General features: G+C 33.2%; 1 protein-coding gene across 1 annotated transcript in view; it reads right to left on the bottom strand.

Moving 5' to 3' along the window:
- Positions 1 to 601: 601 nt before the first annotated feature.
- LOC133205965 (protein MMS22-like) overlaps positions 602 to 21,471 on the bottom strand; it is a 44,680-nt gene continuing 23,810 nt past the window's right edge. Inside the window, exons 16-34 of the mRNA XM_061341872.1 lie at positions 19,861 to 19,962; positions 19,047 to 19,158; positions 17,962 to 18,131; positions 17,656 to 17,780; positions 17,335 to 17,425; positions 17,043 to 17,086; positions 16,059 to 16,179; positions 15,594 to 15,653; positions 15,346 to 15,492; positions 11,538 to 11,658; positions 11,099 to 11,269; positions 9,454 to 9,576; positions 9,128 to 9,223; positions 8,814 to 8,852; positions 8,116 to 8,247; positions 7,597 to 7,655; positions 7,326 to 7,448; positions 1,233 to 1,424; positions 602 to 982 (exon numbers count right to left, since the gene is read on the bottom strand). Coding sequence (XP_061197856.1) covers positions 934 to 982; positions 1,233 to 1,424; positions 7,326 to 7,448; positions 7,597 to 7,655; positions 8,116 to 8,247; positions 8,814 to 8,852; positions 9,128 to 9,223; positions 9,454 to 9,576; positions 11,099 to 11,269; positions 11,538 to 11,658; positions 15,346 to 15,492; positions 15,594 to 15,653; positions 16,059 to 16,179; positions 17,043 to 17,086; positions 17,335 to 17,425; positions 17,656 to 17,780; positions 17,962 to 18,131; positions 19,047 to 19,158; positions 19,861 to 19,962 — 2,077 coding nt within the window. The 3' untranslated portion in view covers positions 602 to 933. The remainder of the gene's footprint in view (positions 983 to 1,232; positions 1,425 to 7,325; positions 7,449 to 7,596; positions 7,656 to 8,115; positions 8,248 to 8,813; positions 8,853 to 9,127; positions 9,224 to 9,453; positions 9,577 to 11,098; positions 11,270 to 11,537; positions 11,659 to 15,345; positions 15,493 to 15,593; positions 15,654 to 16,058; positions 16,180 to 17,042; positions 17,087 to 17,334; positions 17,426 to 17,655; positions 17,781 to 17,961; positions 18,132 to 19,046; positions 19,159 to 19,860; positions 19,963 to 21,471) is intronic.

Below are 21,471 nucleotides of genomic sequence, written 5' to 3'. Positions count from 1 at the left end.
CCCTACATAATGAGTTCACTAAACAGCAACAGACAGAATTCTGTCAGCAGCATTGTGATAGTGTCAATTTAGTTATTTAACAATGAGAGTTGTTTTCTTTCAACAGTTACAAAATTACTCATTATACACATTTGAAATTTAAAACTTCTAAAAGGATTTTAACTGAAAAACTACTCCAAATCTGTTAGAATGGAGGACTTTGTTTCACTATTACAGTGCAAATTTTTTATACAAGAAAATCTGTCCTTGTCTAGTCATATATTTGTTCTTACACTGGTAAATGTCTGATCTTTTTTTTAATTGTTTTGCTTGCTTTATGTCCTTATGAGAATTTCCCACTCATATTGGAATGCCACTAATTGCAGTTTTAGGGCTGCAAATTAACCTGCACTCTACACTTTTGGCTATTGAGCAGTGAGGGGTCATTTTTGTGCCAGCACCTATAGGACCTCTGTTTATATGGTCTCATCCACAGGATCAGTCTCCATGTCCTGCAGTGAATTTGAAACCCGCCATAAAAGGATCAAATCCTTACTCCTCAACTCTTATTCTATGCCATATAGGCAACAAATACCTGAACAAAACTGGACACAAAATAATAGAAAAAAGAATGAATTGAGAATTTATTGTATGAACTTAAAAATTCATATTATACCCTTCTAATAAAATCGAATGTTGTCTGAACTATTCCAAACACTTTTTCATTTCTGTTGTAAAAAAACCCCACTTTTCTTAATTACATTATAACTCTTCAATTAATTGTTTCTTTTACTGACTTCGTGTTTGTTCTTGATCCATAAAATATCACAGACACATCCATGAAAGTACTGACTCACCAAGTTCACATCATTTCCAATCTATAAACAACTTTAATGTTTTCAAAATGGCACCTTCTCAATAGTTTTCCAAGTGAAAGCAATTTACTCGGAACTCTCATGATCCTTCAACTTTAAAGTACTTCAACAACTGATAATACTTTGATCTGAAAAGAATAGACCTTGCATAATTATATGTACATGTATTACCAAGTTTGTGCACATTTCTTTTTGAATTCATATAAATAAACTTGGAACCTTGCTTGTGCTGCTTATGTCAGGTACCATATTTATCTTCACCTTACTTTTTCCTTTGAGAGAGCCATATCTTTTCCAATTTCATTATTTTTCAAAGAAAGAAATTGACATTTCCTTAATCTCTGCTTATATTTATTAATCAATAAACTACAAAATTACCTGACAGTGTTATCCCTTCCTACACCCCTGAAGGACTCATTTTCAATCAAGCAGTGCTGTAGCTGGGGGCCAATTTGCGAGATGTAGGGGCAACAGCTTTGAGGAAGTTTCTGTAATGTGCTGAATATAGTTTCCAGGTGGCCTTTCTTGTGATCATTGATAAATTTGGACAAGATGGCACATATGTTAGATCTGCAATAGAGATAAAAAAGTAAAGACAAGAGGCCACAACTCTCACCCAAGTAATGTTAGCCCTGCTGTTTTTTCAAAAGATTTTTAAAAGATTCTTTACCCCTATGAGAAATTGTGACCCTTTATTATGGTCCCACTCTAGCGGGTCTCTAATTCACACAACATGGATATGCTTCAATATCAATATGCCTAACATGGCCTTGCAGTTAAGAAGAAGAAATCCTTTTCCTGTATACATGCATTTAGTAAAATTTGATTCCAATTTTAGCCAACTCTTAACACAGGCTCCAAAATCGGTGATGATCCTGAGAATTGGCCAAAATACCTGAAATAGGTTGCAGATCTAGGGGCTGACAAAATATGGGCTTTAGCAAGCCAAAAATAAGTTTAATTGAGTGATAAAAATTGAGGTGTCACAGTTTGTTTAACAACTTTTACATCCTGACCTAGCTGAATGAACAGCCACACCACTGTAAGGAAGTCTGAATCATCCCCACGTTTGTGTTTACCTTACTACGAGATAAAAGCAAACATCTGGATGATGCAAATAAGTTCAAAACACGCAATCGGCAAACCTCGGCTGATTCCGTCACCTTCATCAAAGATGAAGTTAGATGAGATACGAATCGGCCGAGGTGTGCCGAGTGCAAAACACGGACAAAACAACTTGAATATTTTACCCAGACAAAAATTGAAACGGATCGCTGCAAAATAGAAAGTACCAAAATATCAGAAAACACTCCTAAATATCGGATTCTTGGACTCAAATTAGCGGAATTCCGCTAAATATTGGAATAGAATCATCACTGCAAAATTTTGAAAAAAAAAAGGAATCCACACAACTTAGGAATGTTGGCAAAAGAATGGTTTCATTGTAGTTCTTGAGAAGATTTTTAAAATTTTTTCCCCTACATAATCTCATGTGAAACTTTGATCCCCTATTGTGGTCATACCTTACCCCCATGGGGCCATTATTTGAACAATTTAGAATCTACATTCAATTCATATTAGGAAGCTTTTAAATGATTCAACTTTTCAGGTACAGTGGTTCTTGAGATATTTTTAAAAAATCCACTAATTCCAATGTACAATTTTGAACCCCTATTGTGACCACACCCTATTCTGGGGATTATGATTGAACAATTAGGGATCTAAAATATGTCTGGAAGTTTTCACATATTAAGTTTTATTTTTTCTGGTCCTGTGGTTCTCAAGAAGATGATAAGTATATTTCAATGTAAAACCGAGATCCCAAATTGCAGCCCCACCTACATGTACCCTGGGGGCCATGGTTTGTACAATTTAGACTCTATACTACCTCAGAAAGCTTTCACATAATTTTCTTTTTTTCTGGTCATGTAGTTCTTGTACAAATTTTTCCCTATATATTTCAATATAAAATTCTGATCCCTTATAGTGGTCCCATTCTTTCCCCCAGGGGTCATAGTTTGAACAATTAGAATCTACACTACATATACCTCAAAGAGTTTTCACATAAGTTTAATCTTTTCTGTCCCAGTGGTTCTTAAAATGACCGGCAGTCTGATGCATTTCACAGGACCAAATCAATATTTGCCAGACTGAAAATATTTATCAACAAGGGCATTTATTTTTGTTAGGTGATTTCCAAGACTTTCAAAAATTTAGATTGAGTCAGTTGTGTCACGTGCGTAATGGATTGGCGACCTATTGCTGTGTTTTTTTTCCGTAAACAAGGCAAACAATAATATTTATAAAAAAGAAACAAAATAAAATTACAATGTTAAATACATCATTTATTCAGTTATTTAACCTGAGATACTTTGTAAACTTTGTTTTGTTTATTTATCTACATACTAGATGAAATCCCGCGCAAGCACGGGGAATTGAATTTATACTACTACCGACAGAAAATATATTGTAGTTTCTACTGACAGCCTACAGGTTTATAGCAGGAAGAAATACTTTGTTCAAAATCCTGCAGGAAGTAGATGTACGCCCCCCCCCCCCCCCCCCTCCATTTGTGAAAATTTGAAAGAAAAAAACAATTTCATTAATTGGCGTTTATTGTGAAATCTGTTACACTATGTTATGGATATTGTACTTCAGATGCTCTTATTTCATTTCCCTCAAGGATAAAAGCAGGGAATATGCACATTTTACTTATAAATTGATTTGGGGTGGGGGGTGGGGGGTTAAAAATTCACTGGTACTTGGGCCTTGCTTTATAAATATCTACGTACCTTATCGATATGTAAAAAATGTACTTTACTTTTTTACATACATGTATCAATAAGGTACATACGTATTTATAAACCAAGACTCAAGTACCTGTGTAAAAATTAGCTTTTAACGCCCTATGAATAGGCCGTGTATTTGATACAAAGGACTGTATTCAGAAAAATAACTGAAATGTATTGATTAAAGCACAAAAGTTTACAGCTTTGATTGTATTTGAACAATACCTTATTCATTAAATTTTCTCTTTTCATGTAAGCAAGTTTATTGCAAAGTACAAATTGTACTTTGGGTTCGTTGCCACGATGCTCGCAGTGAGGATTTTACCGATAGGAAAACCTACTACATGTATGTTTTTAGTCTTTCGATATATAAATATATTCAAAACTTATAGTGTTATCAATGATTTACCATTATTTCAATGACCATTCACACAAAAGCTTTTTTCATGTAGCATAATCAATAATAGCCTCGTTTTTTTTTTAACATCGGGCTCGATGCTATATGATGTTCTAGAAGCTTCCGTCAATATTAAGATCGGTGAATGACGAAAATAATTTGCACATTTCCCTTTTTAATCGGGTATCACAACTTATCTCTTTTATATCATTTAAATCAAGTTTTGATTGAATAATTCAGTGATGACGTTTTATGAAATAAATGAACGATTGCTTGTTGTCAGTGTCATTAAAAATTGCCAGTAACTTAGATCCGCCAACCGGAAATGCCACCGTACTCATGTTTTTGCTATTTCATGGCTGTTTATAGAAAATGAGGGTAGACTTTTAATTTAATGTACGATACTAACTATCCGAGTGAAATCTAAATATAGTTTACGGACATCATCTTGTATATAGTGTATTCTTAGAGGAGTTAGTATGAACTCTGGTGCACCCGTTTCGGAGTTTATTTGCAAAATTTATTAATTTATAAGTATAGATACGCTGCCATTTCTACTTTCGTTTTTGTACGACCATATTTAATTTTTAATACAATTTACTAATAGATGAAATAAATCATATATAAGAACACTTAGATAAACAAAGAATATTGTTTAGTAGTACTTTAGATTTGGTTCAATCATTTCTATAAAATATTCAAATGAAAGAAATTTTTTTTTGATAACCATCGGGAGAAAATGCTGATTTTTGAACTCAAGATCAGTGGTCCCATGAACTTCCGAGTTTAGAAGAGTCGCCTGTATTTTATAGACGATCGAATTAAGTAAAAAGAAAAAAAAACACAAATCTAAATCGATGGGCCTTTGGACGGAATAATTTAACTTCATCATCGGACCAAATCGAATTTCATCGGATTTGTCCAACGGACCGGTGCTTTTGGGATAGACTGGCTTTCTCCTTCATGAAGAAATGGGCATGTCACCATGTAACAACCAATGTTCAAACGAATTCACAGCTCAAAATGTTTCATTCAGAAGGAAAATTTTACCACTTCAATGAGCTTCATTGTTAGTATGACCTCTTCTGTTCTCCATTACAAGATACAGGACAGGAATAAAATGTTTTCCTATAAGTGACCTTGAACATGATAAAATGACCTTAGGTCATGGGACACATTTATGTCATAAGCAATCTTTGATTGAAGTATGAACTTCCAATCTTTCTCCGAAAGTTGTATACTAGACAAATAGTTTAAACTATTTCTGCCAGTGACCTTGAACTTTCCAGCATGACCTTGAATCAAGGTCACGATTCAGCCTTAGACAATACACCTTTGTACCAATGACCAACTTCCAAATAGTATCCATTTGAAAAAATAATTAAAAGGACACAAATAAAACACTTTAGTCCTTAACAGTAAAATCAAAGGGGACTATAGGTTTCCTCTTTGTTTGTCTGTCTGTCTGTCTGTCCCAAGTTATTTTCTGCACTTTTTTTAAATGCTTGCATATTGAAATGAGAGTGTACCTTGATGAATTGATGTACATCTCATATGACATCTAATATGATATGATGTACATATCAAGTTTGCATTTCATTCTGCTTCAATGATTTTTGATGGAATTATGGCCTTTTCAATTTTTATCGGGAACCAGATTACACTCACCAGTATGGGGACTAGTATTTCTTATTCCATACACTCAGAATGCTTGTTTTGCCAGTAACCACAAACTTGCTGGAATGACCTTATGTCAGGGTCAATACGTACAATAAGATCATATGCAATATTTAGATAAATATGAGCCCTCTTATGTTCTCCTTTACAAGATATGGTCGGTATAGGAATTAAACATTTCTGTATACTAAATAACCATGAAATTGATCAATGATCTTGGGTCTAGGGCAACACACTCTCAGGTTATGAACTTTCAACTTCCAATATCCAAGGATATTTCAATGGACAAATATCTTGTATAAAAAGGTTTTCAAATAAAATTACAAAAAAAAATAATTACATGAATGCAAACTGAATATTTAAAAGATATTTTTAAAATTTTTTTTTAATTTCAACTTCCAATATCCAAGGATATTTCAATGGACAAATATCTTGTTCAAAAAGGTTTTCAAATAAAATTACAAGAAAAAATATTATATGAATGCAAACTGAATATTTATGAAGATATTTAAAAACTTGGCTGATAACTATCTTGAGATATAAAATTTCACATTATCATTTATAATTACCTTTAGCTGAAATGAAATTTTAGGAAATTTCTGGCATCAAAAATACCTTGGACTTACATTAGCACCAAAGGTGAATAACTAAATGTGAATAAAAACACATAGAAAAATATCTTGATTTCTACTGAGAAATTACCATGTTAACAGGTTTCCACTGCATCTTTTTAGTAAATATTTTGAAAGATACAGGGATTGGAGTGGAAATCAGTAACTGCAGTGCAGAATGCTGATCTTTAATCCCAAATCCCAACCTTCAGGATATTTGAAAATAATCCATTAGAATGGGATATAAACTTAATCCATAATACATAGATACTTCATCTTTAAAATCCCTTCATCAACAAACTGCATAATGGGTGTTTTTTGTGAATCAAAATTTCTGCAGTTAAATCCTCCAAATGTAACATTAAAATTTCTGCATTTGCAATTTTTGCTTTTTTATTCAAATAGATATAGATATTTTAATATTCTTTGATTCTAATGTTTGCAATACTGACTGAATTGCCAATGAAAGACAGCCACAGAAAGGACTCATTGTATGATGTACTCTCTGGGATTATACTGGTGGCCTAACTTACATGTCCTTGTTCTGTTGTATGATGTACTCTCTAGGATTATACTGTAGGCCTAACTTACATGTCCTTGTTTTGTTGTATAATGTACTCTCTAGGATTATACTGTAGGCCTAACTTACATGTCCTTGTTTTGTTGTATAATGTACTCTCTAGGATTATACTGTAGGCCTAACTTACATGTCCTTGTTTTGTTGTATAATGTACTCTCTAGGATTATACTGTAGGCCTAACTTACATGTCCTTGTTTTGTTGTATGATGTACTCTCTAGGGTTCTACTGTAGGCCTAACATACATGTCCTTCTTTGGTTGTATGATGTACTCTCTAGGATTATACTGTAGGCCTAACTTTCATGTCCTTGTTTTGTTGTATTATGTACTCTCTAGGATTATACTGTAGGCCTAACTTACATGTCCTTGTTTTGTTGTTTGATGTACTCTCTAGGGTTCTACTGTAGGCTTAACTTACATGTCCTTGTTCTGTTGACTTGTACACACAGCCTCCATGATGCTCTGTATTAGAAGCTCTGACTGGTGTGTGGAAGCTAATAGATCCACTTTCAGAATGGGATACAGGATAATCCGACAGTCACTATAAAATCAACAACAAATAAAAAATCAATCAATCAATCAATCAAATGAAATGTGGTACCGCACTAATAATTGGTTATAATGGAAAATCAATATGTAAGTATTTTTCAAACTGATAGTGAATAAATTCAAATACCAAACAATTTTACCTCTCAATGACATCAGGTTCTGTAGTAAGTTTCACGACTTCCAAGAGGAACCTAATAGCCTAAAAATAAGAAATACAGTAAAATTAATGTGGTTAGACTGAGGAGTTCAAAGTTGGACAATTTAGTTCTTCTGTGATATGGAGAGTCACATTGGAAACTCTGATGGTCTAACTAGTATTTAAGAATGCTCTTTAACAAGAAGTGGATGAGTAGAAACTTTGGCGATAAGGTGTCATTTATAAGAATTTCCTAATTTACATTTGCACATCCTAATGATCCAGAACTCAAAATGTTAAATTCCAATTTTCAAACATACTGAACATAAAATTTGAAGACTTCAGCCTCAAACACTTGGAAGCAATAATGACAAACAAAACTCTTAATGAAGATTTTGAAATGCATCATCTACTGAATGTTTATTTTATAAATGTCAATTTTTTTTTAAAAAGAAACCAGCATATTAGAATTTTTATAGCAAAAATACATAACACAAACTAACATCACCAACTTATAACTCACATATTGATGATTAGGGTTATATGCCTGTTGATTAAATTGTAGATATTTCTCACAAACTAGTTCCAGCATAAAATGTCTGAAGGCCACATCATTCTCTGGTGAATCCTTAATGAATGAGGCTTTTAATGATAACTGAAAACAGGTGAAAAAAAAATGTATGTGGAACAAATACATGTACTCCACCTATATGTACATGTATATGAATGTACATGCATACACAAGTTGTGAAAGAAAAATCAAACTATCAAATATGTTGTGACTTAATTGCTATACACCTTGTGTAACTGAAAAAAATCTCTCCATATCATGGTTGTTTACTGACAGTGGGTTTTTCCAAAATGATACTTGCTCACACTGATGATCAAAATGCTAAAATACTTCATATGTGCATGTACTTGATACTGAATGCTGTGTGAGATTTCCTATCTATGAATATCTGCTGTACTGATGATATTAGAACTTTTGGCAGATCTTTTTTCATGAACCTTGTTTATATTTATACCCACTACATAATACAAAATATTTTGAGAGAACACCTTTCAAATCTTTACATCTTATATATGAAGTGGTATCAAAGGGCATTTGATTTTATCCATTTGTATATTATCTATATGCTAGTTTAATAAAACCTACAAAACAAATATGCAAAATGTTGACAACAAAACCTGTAGTTTTACAAAACTTAAAATATTTCTTACCACAAGTGGGTGTTGCCTTCCTGGACCTAAAGAGGAGCTCTGTAAGACGGATAAGTGGTAATATAAGAAGACATATACAAGCTCTTCACCTTAAAACCTCTCAAGAGAAATCTTAAATTTTAAAAATGGCAGATCCAAACTATAATTCTTGAAGAAATTCAAGTCATTCTTGGACACAATACCACATATCAGTATTCAAAGAAGTATGTTTCAATTTCATAGTTTAACAATTGATTATGTTTGTTTTGTGTCTTATAAATTTCATATTCTTTAAAACAGTTAATTACATAAGTTCTGTGATATAAAGCACCAACCCAATATTTAGGTAGATATATAGACACAATATCGCCGAGTTTTCTGTTGACATAAGTAGATCGTCTGTAATCAAGCTTGGACAGCCCTATCACAAACTGAAAACATGAAAGAGAAACACAAGCTAAGAGATCTGTCCCATTTTTGTCATAGAGACAGAGTAAGCTAACACTTGATGATAAAGTTATCTTAAATGATAAGTTTGTTCATTTAGTCTTTTATCCCAAAATCTTGGATTAGGAAGATGAACTAAAAAGGTTGCAGGGATTAAATGTCATTGAAAAGTATGAGTATCCACCTGAAAAAATTAAACAATCATTTCTCTAACCTGATGAAGATACTGTCCTACAATGTTGACAAAAGCAGATTTAGGGGGCTTGTCTGTATTATACATGAAGTGTGGGACAATCAGAGCTGCTAGTATGTTAGGCAGGGGGCAATCTGGCTTGGACTACAATGACAACATTAATAATTTAATTCTTGAATTTGATGTGCATCAAATAAACATTGAATTTTCACTGAATTTATTTTAAATAAAAGATTTGCATGGTTTAAAAAGGGATTTCAAAATATCTTACAATTTGTTCAAATAATTTCTGCTGTTTAAAATAATGCATGTCTACACAACATCAGATCAACACCTCTCAATTGAAGTAAAAATGCCTTATACTCCTAGCTTAAAGCGACAGTACGGCTGCAAAATATGTGCTTTTTCATCCAAATTTACCCAATATGTCATTAAGAAATAAGGTATAAATTTGTTGAAGCAGTTTGAGAAACAGAAATATTCTCTACTTAAACAAAATTAACGTAATTAGAATCTGCCGGAAAATCAAGGGTCGTATGAACTGGAGCAATCTTAGATCTGTTTATTTGTACCACGTGAATTCTAAAACGGCACGTCCCTACACTGTAGCGTTTACATTTATAATGAATATTAGGTGAAAGCAATTTTCAAAAACACAAATTATCATAACTATCTGATAAAATAATCTAAAATAATAATCGAAAAGATTTTAGTCTGCATTCAGGCGAATTTAACAGAAATTAAAGTACAAATGTTTACGTTTTGTGTATTGGGGTCCGAGAAAGGAAAAACCAACTAATCATACGTTATCGCGGCAAATGTCAAACAAAATATGTTTCTGCACAGTTAAAAAAAAATAGCATTTCAAATGGCAACAATGTTTATAAGTCAAAGATGTATTTTTTATGTTGAGATTACACTATCTTTTTTCTTTGAAAGTGACGGAAAAATGAGGAAATGATAACAAGTATCAACAAACCTGTCGAACAGAACCTTCGAGAGCCCTGCACGAGTGTCGCCGAGTTCCCATTTCTTCCTTATCCAGCGATTATATTAATCCCCAAACTAAATTTTAGTCAGGAAAGTTGCTTTTTCAAGTTCTGTTTTCAGTTTCTTTTTCTTTTTGGTCGACTTTGTCAATGTAGCAGGCCTACCGGGATTCCCTCTCTAACCATGCTGTTTTGTTTATGAAAACTACGCATGCATGCATAGCATGGAATGTGGAACCCCGAACACGTTGCGATGTATATATTTACGTCCCATGAATAACTATTAATTTTAATGAAATAATCCAAATTATTTAATTGTAAAAGTTGTAATTTTCTGAAAGTTTATACATTTATGAGTAGTAAAAAAAATTCCAAATCTTGTCGGATAATTTTATCTAGTCAGTTTTTTGATGAGACGCGCCGTACTGTCACTTTAAGGTAGAGAAGCAAATTTTTGTGGGAACTACTGTATATCAATAACATGACTATATCTTCTCTTTGGGTACTTTCCTACTTATTAACGTTCAAAGTTTTCCACGTAAGCATGCACCTGATAAATACATGTACATATAGTAAAGCATTGTTTGAACTAAATAACAATTCCAAAGAAGGCCAAATGAAAACTGTGGCATGCAAATGAAAATTTTACCTGTAATTACAGATTACAAACAACTCACCTGAACAAACAAGACAGGAGCACAGTGCTTCACCAGGTAGCCCAGCACAGCATACACATTCTTCAGGATATCTGCTGGTTGTAGAGACTGCATGACTGGTGCTATCTGTTTAGGGATGTCCACAAAGAACTGGATCACCTTGTCTCTTAAACAGATCCTTTCCTTCCAACCCTGAATCAAATTAAGCCAATCAGATGTTGGCAATCACTAGAGATTTACAGCATTATTTTCAAATATGCTGTACTATTTGAGTCAATTCTTAAGCCAATTCTTCAGAATGAGTGTCCTCAGACAGCATTAAGAAGGACAACATTCACATTTCTGATATGCCTTTTAAAATTCATTGCTATGATAAAGGCACTTTTATAAAATTATAGCACTGTTCTTTCTCATGTGCTATTTGATATACATCTACATTTTATACATGATTACTACTCACTGTGGTTTTATCATATGTTTTCTTGATTGCCTGTATGAAATGAGTTATCTGCCCATCCTCTGCAGGCTCCAATCCACTGACTGTAAACATCTCTTTTACAGTTGGTAGCTGTATAAAATCTCTAAAGATGCAAAAATATGCATTAAGTGATACCACTTATATTAAAAAAAATGGGCTTGCATTTTATGAAAGCCCTGGCACCAATAAGAAAGCCTAAACTCTAACCAATCAAAAGTTAAGGGCAAGCTTAAAGTTTATGTGGACAAGCAGATAGACAGACCAAAAACTATATGCCCTTGAATTTTTGGGTACATGAGCATAATTACATCTCTTTTGGCTGCACTAACTTTTTAAGCAAGTCTGCAAATTTGACCCACATGTAAATATGAAAGCCATAATTCTAACCAATCAAAAGTTATGGGCAAGCTTAAAGTTTTTGTGGGCAAACAGATAAACAGACCAAAAACTATATGCCCCTGAATTTTTGGGTACAGGGGCATAATTACACTTACTTGGGCAGCACTAACTTTGCAGAATTTTGAAAGAACTAGAAATATTTCAATAGGACATGAATGCCCCCCTCCCCCCCCCCCCCCCCCATGTACATTTGTATTGCAACAGTCAAAATACTTGTAAAATATACTGTCTTCTTTGGTCTGAGATTGATTCATCCCATCTTATATCTGGGCACATACCTCTAAATATTTTTAGTATTGTTAGGGGAAGAAAGTAGTGCACTAAAATGAAATAGTTCCTGAACTTGCTAACAATACATGTTTAAAATAAGTAGGTCGTCATCTGAACTAGAGATGAAAGAAGAGAAAATTTCGCTTTCATTTTTATCTTTGAAAGTAATGGAATTAAATTGTTTGATGTGTGCATACCCTGAATTTTGGATATACCCTACTTTTACTTTCATTTTCAGATTTTTTTCTGAATACATTTTGCGGAAAACCAATCTGACATGCCACCTCAAGATTTTAACTAGTGAGAGAGAATTTAAGGTGTTTTCATTTGTGGAGTGCCCCATCCTTCAATTAAAAATTATGGGAGAAGCTGTAGGAGAAAACATTAACATTGTCGCCTATGGGAAATGTATTAGTGGACTGAACCCATCTAACAGCAATTTAATAAAGTCTCATTGTTTCAATATCTTGTCATATTTACCAAATTAATGTATGATCATAAATCATAAAAATGCTCTTGCAGAGATTTATCAATGTATGAAATTTTCTTAAGTAATCCTTTCTGGAATTAAATAAAATGAACTAAGAATAAAGTGAGGGGAAAATGTGAAATTTATAAGTGAGGTTTGTAGAAAATATGAACAGTTTCTTCTAAACTGTGCTAGAGCACGTTACTAAGTATTAGTAAGGTCAAGGTCAGTGTTAAATAGCTCCCACCAATGTGCATGAGATTTGATAAATATCTCTTGAAAAGAACTTAAAAACTTATCTTAAAACAAAATAGGGTATAGCAGGGTCAAAGTCTTATCAAAGTCAGAAAATTATGCCACAACTGAATAGCTCTCATCAATATGTAACAGTGTATGAATTTTGGTTATAATAATTTTAATAGTTACTTTAAAACTGAGCTAAACACAAAATAAGGAATATGGTAAGGTCAAGGTCAAAGGAAAGGTCAATGTCAGAAAATGATGCCACAGTGAAGAGCTATCACCAGTATGTATCAGTGTATGTATTCAATGTATTAGGGCTTTCATGGTTCCCCAAAATAACCGATAATTGTGGTCCAAGTTGTTCAGTTTCGGTTCCATTTTTCTCGATTTTGGTTTGGGTGTGGTTTATATATTAGAATCTGGTTTACACAAAAAATGGGATTAAAATCAAAAGAATGATGACAATAACATTGATAAATAAATATCACATCTGCAATCTACTTCATCCATGACAAAACAATTGTCATGAACGGATGGAATATTTATAAAAAAAAGGAAAAGTGGTCATGTTATAGCTAATACTGGCCTGGTAGTCCTAAATACCAATGTTAACACATTAACATGGTTCTACTTTTTTTCAAAGTGAATTTAATGTAACAAATACATGGAAAAAAGAAGATTTTTTCAAGTTTAATTCATGAAAATTAAGTTCAAAATAGATGTACAGTGCTACCTCGGTATATTGCCAACTTTTGTCCATGGCAGATTTTGACATTAAAGCAAGGGTGGCAATATAAAGAGTTCTGTCATAAATTACAATGCATTGGGCTCAAGCCAACCAAAACAAAATGAATACGTAAATTATTTCAGTTACAATCAAATGTCATGCTTGTGCATGTGTGTATATACATGCACAATTAAGCACAGCTTTCATTTCTTTAGGAAAAAAGACATTAATTTAATGACTTACAAGAATTTTGACTAAATGAAAGGAAAATGTCAGCATATTGAACCACTTATCAATTTCCTGCTCTTTCGCTCTTCTGTCATTTGGTCCAAGAATTAAACAACCTAATGATCACAGTGTCAATAGCAGTTATAGTCTCTTGGTACAGTATAAAAAAGTTTTTGAGTTTTATCGACAATTTCATCTGAATCGGAAGTAGATTATTTCACCATCTCAAGAATTAAAAAGTTCTGCTGGTTAAGCATCATGACTGTCGAATGGAAAGTCACGTGTCAGGTTACATGTCAAAATCTTCATTAACCCATTGTAATATACATGTATTCTCACATTTGCTAGTACCTGAATACTTTCTCTTCTTATTCTGTTTTGATATTTATCAATCAACCCATTATGTGTCCAACACTTTTTGACTGATTCAGAGGTAATGGGAACCTAGCTATGCTATTTCACGTGTGGAATAATAATAGTCTAAAAATAGAGATGGGGTTTCCTTTTGATCTATAGAACGGCTTCTTGATCTAATGGGGGAAAATGAAGTTTTGCATTATTATGGCTTGCTGCATTATCTGTGATAACGAACAATCATCAATTCATAGTTAAATAAAATGTACAATTATTTGGGGGTTTTTCTTTCGTAATCTAAACTTTATATGACTTCTCTTCCCTGACTTTCCCATTACTGTGATGAAATAATACTGCTATCTTATAAAAACAACACTAAAGACACTGCCAATTTTAGTTTTATACAACAATTATTTTTAATTTAGCTGAATTCCTTGTTCAGTCAGGCACGCTTCACAGCAAACACTGTGAAAGCACAAATGTGACGTCCAAATTACCGACACCTGCTAGATAATTGGCATTGTTATCGAGGGTTTTCCTTATATAATTTGAACTTTTGTTTCCAAAAACCAGTGGCGGATGGCAATAAGTGGGGGTGGCATTATAATGGGCGTATTAATCCGGATCACGTACATACCTGTCAACCTCACCCTCCTCCCCATTTTGAAAAGACTCCGAATTAACACGGGGGAAATCTGTTCTTGGAGAATTCCTGGCACAATAAGCGGGGGGGGGGGGGGGGGGGGGGGGGGGGGGAGCACTGTAAATAACTGAACCGAAAGACCTGAAAAGAACCCCAAAATTTACAAACCCGAAAAATTTGGAACCCTGACAGCCCTACAGTGTATGAATTTTGGTCAAAATATCTTGAACTTTAAAACTGAGCTAATTAATGCAAAGTGTAACAGATGGATTGAAGGATAAAAGGACAGAAAGATAGAAGACAGAGATGTCAAACAGTATATACCCTGGCCATATTCATGGCAGGGCATAAAAAATGTTAAACACTGTTTCCTTTTTTTAGCTGTGTATGAGACTGAAGACTACCAGTATATTTTTAGAAGAGAATAAACAGATTTAATATGTAAGTTTGCACTTACTTGAGCCTGAGAGGAGACTGAGGCACTAGTAATGAGGAGGTAACCCATGCTTGCATCAGTGTAACCTCATAAGATGGTAGGTGCTCTGACAACTGCTTCAGAAATCCATTCACAGACAGAACTTGGGACAGGAAGCGACTTGATATGCTTATTCAAGAGTTAGCAATTAATAAAAATAAATAACTGTATTTAGAATCATTTTATAATAATGTGAAATTACTTTATGACATCAAAGAAATGTAGCTTACCTTTTGTTGATTTGTTCACTTACGGAAAACTTCAAGATGCTGACAAAATCATCTGTTTTACTGCACAAATATTCAAAGATAAATTGTGTATTTTAAGCATAGTTTTCTGCATGAAACTTTTTTTTTCAATATACAGACAAGAGAACCAACTCTTAATGGTATCATCAGACATACATGTATATAGAAATATTTCCTACATGTAAAATTTTCTATGTAAAATGTTTGTCCAATAGTCCTGAAGGAATTGATTTGAACAAACTAGAATCTACACTCAGTAAAGGAGTGTTATTGTAAGTTACACTTTTTTTTGGTCATTGTTTCTAAAGAATATTTTCAAATGACCTCACCATATTTTGTTACCCACCTTTAACATTTCACCATCCCTTTGGCTCAGGTGAGCTAAAGTGAGATTTGCTCTTATGTATCAACCAGAGATTGGATGGATTCAACAACTGTGTCACTTACCAGTCTATGGACATTAAGCACAGTGCTGCTAGCAGGTCAGCACAGGGCTGTGGTGCTGTTAGACTACAGCACAGGGTTTTCAGTGATGGATAAATATTGGTCATCACTTCAGAGTACATAGCTGCAATATTGAACATTTGATTTGAAAAAAAGCTATTTACATGTACATTTAAGCAGCAGTGCAACATAGAAGGTAGTTTAAATACCATGGAATTTTAGTAAATACATGTATCGTAATTCTGACTGTATTCATTATTTATGTATTTCTGTAAAATATTCCACTCTTCAAATGTCATATCATACTACATGTACATAATCTTGGTCATAACTTTTGAACAGTTGATGCAAGGGTTTTCATACTTTAAATGTGTATTCCTTGAAACAAGATCTTTCCTCTGGTACCAAAATTTTGACTTTTTGACCTTCACTTTGGAGTTTGACCTATTTTTGAAAAACTTTAACCTTGACCATAACTTCTGAATGCTTGGTGCTATGACTTTCATTTTTCAAGTGTTTTCCTTGTGACAAGAACTTTCTTTGGGTACCAACAATTTTTACCTTCACCTTGGAGTTTGACACATTTGAACTTTTGAAAACTTTAACCTTGGTCATAACTTTTGAATGCTTGGTGTTAGGGCTTTTATATTTCACAGGTGAATTCCTTGTGACAAGAGCTTTCAAGAAGTACCAATATTTTTGATCTCATGACCTTGAGCTTGGACTTTTTTCTGAAAATGTTTAACCTTGACAATAATGATTGCTGCAAGGGCTTTCATATTTCACCATCTGTATTCCTTGTGACAAGTCCTTTCTTTGGGTACCAAAGTTCTTGATCTCTTGACCTTAGAGTTGGACTTACATATAAGAAACTTTAACCTTTGCCATGAGCTGCCATACGGGGGCATCGGTGTTTCAAAAACACATCTTGCTTTTTAATTGAATATACATAAACATTTATATTTCATTAAGCACACTTTAATTTACCTGAGTTTGGTGCAGTCATGATAAAACCTCTTGTGACAATATCTCTGCAAGTGAAAATTGAGCATTATCATTATCCTTTCCTATTCTGATTAATAACTGACAGTTGCTTGAGAGACTTTTTAGTACATGAATACACAATTACTGTAATTTATGGTTTATACTACATGGTAATTTTCAATCCCTAAGACATAATAAATAGCAATACGAATGGTTAAACCTACATACTCAACACACTGAAGATCCAAACAAATTACATTACAAATTTATCGTTAGTCCATCTAAGAATTTTTACCTAAACTTGCTGAGTATTTCTTGTAGTGTTGTAACTATTCCACTAATTTCTGAGCTTCTACATGAGTCAAGAAGTTTTCCAAAACCTTCCCCTGAAAGTAAATGTCAAAGCATCATAAATGTTGCTAGTTTTCAAGCAAAAGTTCAGAAATTCTAAACAAATTTTGAACGAACAAGTTATTCAAATCCTTTACAAGCAAAGAGAAAATGTGACAGTGTACCTAACAAAGGTAAATTGTGATAACATGTAAATTCCTTTATCCTTCTATATACAAAATCAATGAAGAATGAATTATATTTACACTGTAAAAATGACATGTACCTATAAATAGATACTGTGACAGTTCCACATCACTACTTCTTTCAAACACCTCAGCGACATGTTCCATATAAGCACAGACCACGGTCCAGTGACTGTAATGCTTCATTTCTTCCTGTTCCAATTTTCTAATAATTACATGCATGCATATAATAATGAATCAGTATTTCCATTTAGTCTTTCAGTCTTCAAACAAATAAGACTTGTGTAATTTTCTTTTTCAAAACACAGCAATAATTTAATACAGAATCACACACATATATCAAACCATCCTCTAGTTACTGTTTGTGGAAAAAGGTGATGACTTACACGGCAGCCTTGTTGAAATCCTCTACTAATTTTTCTGATAGCATTGTCACATTGATGTTTTTCTGTATGTACAATAATACAGCTGCAAAGCGGCCCTTCATCAGACTAACCCTGAGGGCAGTATCCTCCATACTGGATATCATATCACTGAACTTACACATTCTGGTGATCTAAAATAAACAAGAGATGTTTGTGAAACTCTTATGCCTCCCTCAGCCCCCTCCCCCCCCCCCCCCCCCACAACTGGAATTTTTCCAAGTCCAAGGGGCATAACTCTGTCAAAAACTGCTCAATCATACCCAGAACAGAACTTGACCTAGATATATTTATGATAAATCTGTATACCAAGTTTCATTTCTGTATGTGCAATCTCTGCAAAGAAAATGAATGGAAACTGCAAATAATTGGAATTTTTCTAAGTCCAAGGGGCATAACTCTGTCAAAAATTGCTCTATTGTACCCAAAACAGAAGTTGACCTACATATTCCTATGATAAATCTGTATACCAAATTTCATTTCAGTATCTGCAACCTCGATCTGCAAGGAAAATGAATGGAAACTGCAAGTAATTAGAATTTTTCAAAGTCCAAGGGGCATAACTCTTTCAAAATTGCTCGATCGTACCCAAAACAGAACTTGACCAAGATATTTTATGATAAATCTGTATACCAAATTTCATTCCAGTATGTGCAACCTCTGCAAAGAAAATGAACAGAATCTGTTGGTGGACTGACAGACAGACCACCGACCGACCAACAGCAACAAAACAATATATGCCCTCCCTTCTTTGAAGGGGAGCATAACTACATAATTAATCACTAAATAATAAATTTTATATAAGATTAACTGAGTGAATCAGATGACCTAAAAAATGACATCTCTTATGGGTGTTAAAATAGAAAATGCTCCGAAGTAAATTAATTTTCCAATATGAAGACTATTTCCTGAATTTTTCTTCTGTAATTGTATGCCTTGAGAACCATACTGTACTGCAAACGGTATATGGAGGTACATAACCTGTCATTATTGTGTTTGTTATCCCCTGAGTAAAATTTTGAGAAAATACTGAACTAACATGTACTTACAATTTCTTCAGTATCTGCTGTTAGAGCCAAACTCAAAAAGAGGCAAAAAAAGTTATGCAGCCCAGTGTCTGTAAGCTCCTGCATACGTCTAATGTGGAACTTTGAGAAAATCCTGTGATTGATATAATATTAATATTCTTCAAAATTACAAATCCACTTTAGAAAAAACATTGTTATCTTGTGGCATTTCTCTGCTTTATAGACTTATCAAAAGCTAAAGAGTTCATGTAGTTGTCTATAAAAGAGATCTTTAATTCTTGAATATATCAGTGTGTTTTCCTAGTCCCCAAGATATCAGGATAATAAGGTTTGAATGTATTTCTATCGACACAAACTATAGCCAAATAGTATGATCCTCTCCATTCTGATTCATGGTTGAATGGGAGTAGAATATTTTGTAGCTCATTAAAATATTGACCAATTTAAGTAAAGCTTAGTCAGATTGCCAATTTTTATATCAAACAATTATTTTGATTGGATTACATGACATAACACATTAGAGGCGTGATTTTGTAAGATTATGCTTTGTGTGATCAAGCAGCCATGGGTAGGAGAGAGCTATATGCACTCCAGACAGTGGCATGTGACAATCGATGCTTTATTTCTTACAGGCAAAAAATCCCAATAACGGGGCAAGTATTACTGTGTATACTTTTTGCTTTATAAGATCATACTGTATACACCATGATTTACAAATAATTCAAAACATGACATGAGATTATTATAAGGACTATGATCTGAAAACTTACATACTCTGACTTAGGGACAGAAGATGAGAATTGTAGTTTTGTATATATTAATGAAATTAATTTACCTTCCTTTTATCTGTTTCCATTCTGAGGATAAACTGCCCTTTTCCTGAAGTGATTTACAGAGAATGCAGAGAAACCTTATGTAACTGTTATCATCCAACCTGCTGCAAAAGAAAAATTAACACAATAATGCCGCTGTAACTTACCAAATGCATTTTATGTTTCCATTAAATCTAATATATGTACATAAGAAAAAAGAATGAAAAACAAAACACTTAAAAGGATTACAGATTTACCTTCATTTATCTCACAAGCTGTCCTTTGTTGATAAATGAGCATTAATAATATGTTTTACCAAGGCACCAAAAATTTACATTAAAAGTAACCCTTTTTCATTAATCAACTATCATGACCCCAACCCCACAGTTTAGAGATAATCAAAGATTATGGAGCTAACCTCAACATATATCATCTAAAAGCAAGGAAAAGTCTCGCACCATATGAAATGTTCTAATAGCGGTTTTACGTAAATGCATCTTCCATGCAAGTTTGGACCAGGTAATGCTTGTACTAACTTAAACCTGGTCACTCATCTGGAAAATAATTCAGCATCTGCCTCATGTGCCATGACAGTAGTAACTTTTAGTATTAAGTAAGTTTTCACTGTTACTTTTGGACCAGTGGCAATTTGAGAAGAAGATACAACCTAACTTTTTCACCTCAGAAACCAAATTGAATATGAATGCTCTGAGACTGTTAAGTTTGCATGAAACTGGCTAAAAGATTTTGGAGATGATGATTTTCAGAATTATATGAATAATTCTCAACAAGGGATAAACCCAAATAAACACTTAGGTGACCTAAAAAATTGAAATTATATTCAAAATAAAAGGTGCATAGAAACATTATTTTGTTGTTTTCAACATACAATGTATCTCTATAAACTCCAATGAATGAAACTGTGAATAAGGGGATAATTGGCTTCTACTCAAATTGATGAACTGTTAATGCTTCTACTTATCACATTTTTAAATACTATATTCTGAACTGGGAGTCAATTAACTGTATATGGGGTCTTATTCCACTTGTACAAACCACAAAAAAATTAGGTTGACTTGGTAATGAACTCAGGAAGAGCATTACATCAACAATCAAATAATATACTTCTTACATCAACATTCAAGTAATACACTCACTTTTAAAATTTTTCCTCTATTGATTATCCCCCTCAAAAAGTATTTCATAAAAAGAACAATAAGAGGAATAATCCTCCAGTTGTGAACAATTTTTGTCAAATATGAACTTTCTACATATTTTTGAATGTATTCTGAATTTCAAAAGAATTGACCTATAAGTGAGAACAATTTAATGGCTAAAAGTCTCATTTAAAAATTCATTCAATATTTATTAGTTATTTTCTACTGTATCTAAGTCTAATTTTTTCAAATTTGTATTTTGAATCTAAAATTTATTATTTGCAATTTTTAAATTAACCTTCAAAGTTGGCTAAAACATCATTTTCCTCAATAAAGCACAGATTTTTACATGAATTTTGGCCTAGAAGTCCTTCAGGACAGACCTGCCCCTATAAATAAAATTATGATATTATGTGAGAGATAGGATAGGGTAGGATGTGATGCAAGGAATACTTTAAAATAGAATTTTTTGTGGGG

The sequence above is a fragment of the Saccostrea echinata genome, unplaced genomic scaffold (genome assembly GCF_033153115.1).
Source record: "Saccostrea echinata isolate AGI-Se365-2 ecotype Australia unplaced genomic scaffold, CSIRO_AGI_Sech_v1 ptg000054l, whole genome shotgun sequence".
NCBI lineage: Eukaryota > Metazoa > Mollusca > Bivalvia > Ostreida > Ostreidae > Saccostrea > Saccostrea echinata.
Note: the sequence above shows the minus strand (reverse complement) of the source record. Positions and strands in the feature narration are given on the sequence as shown.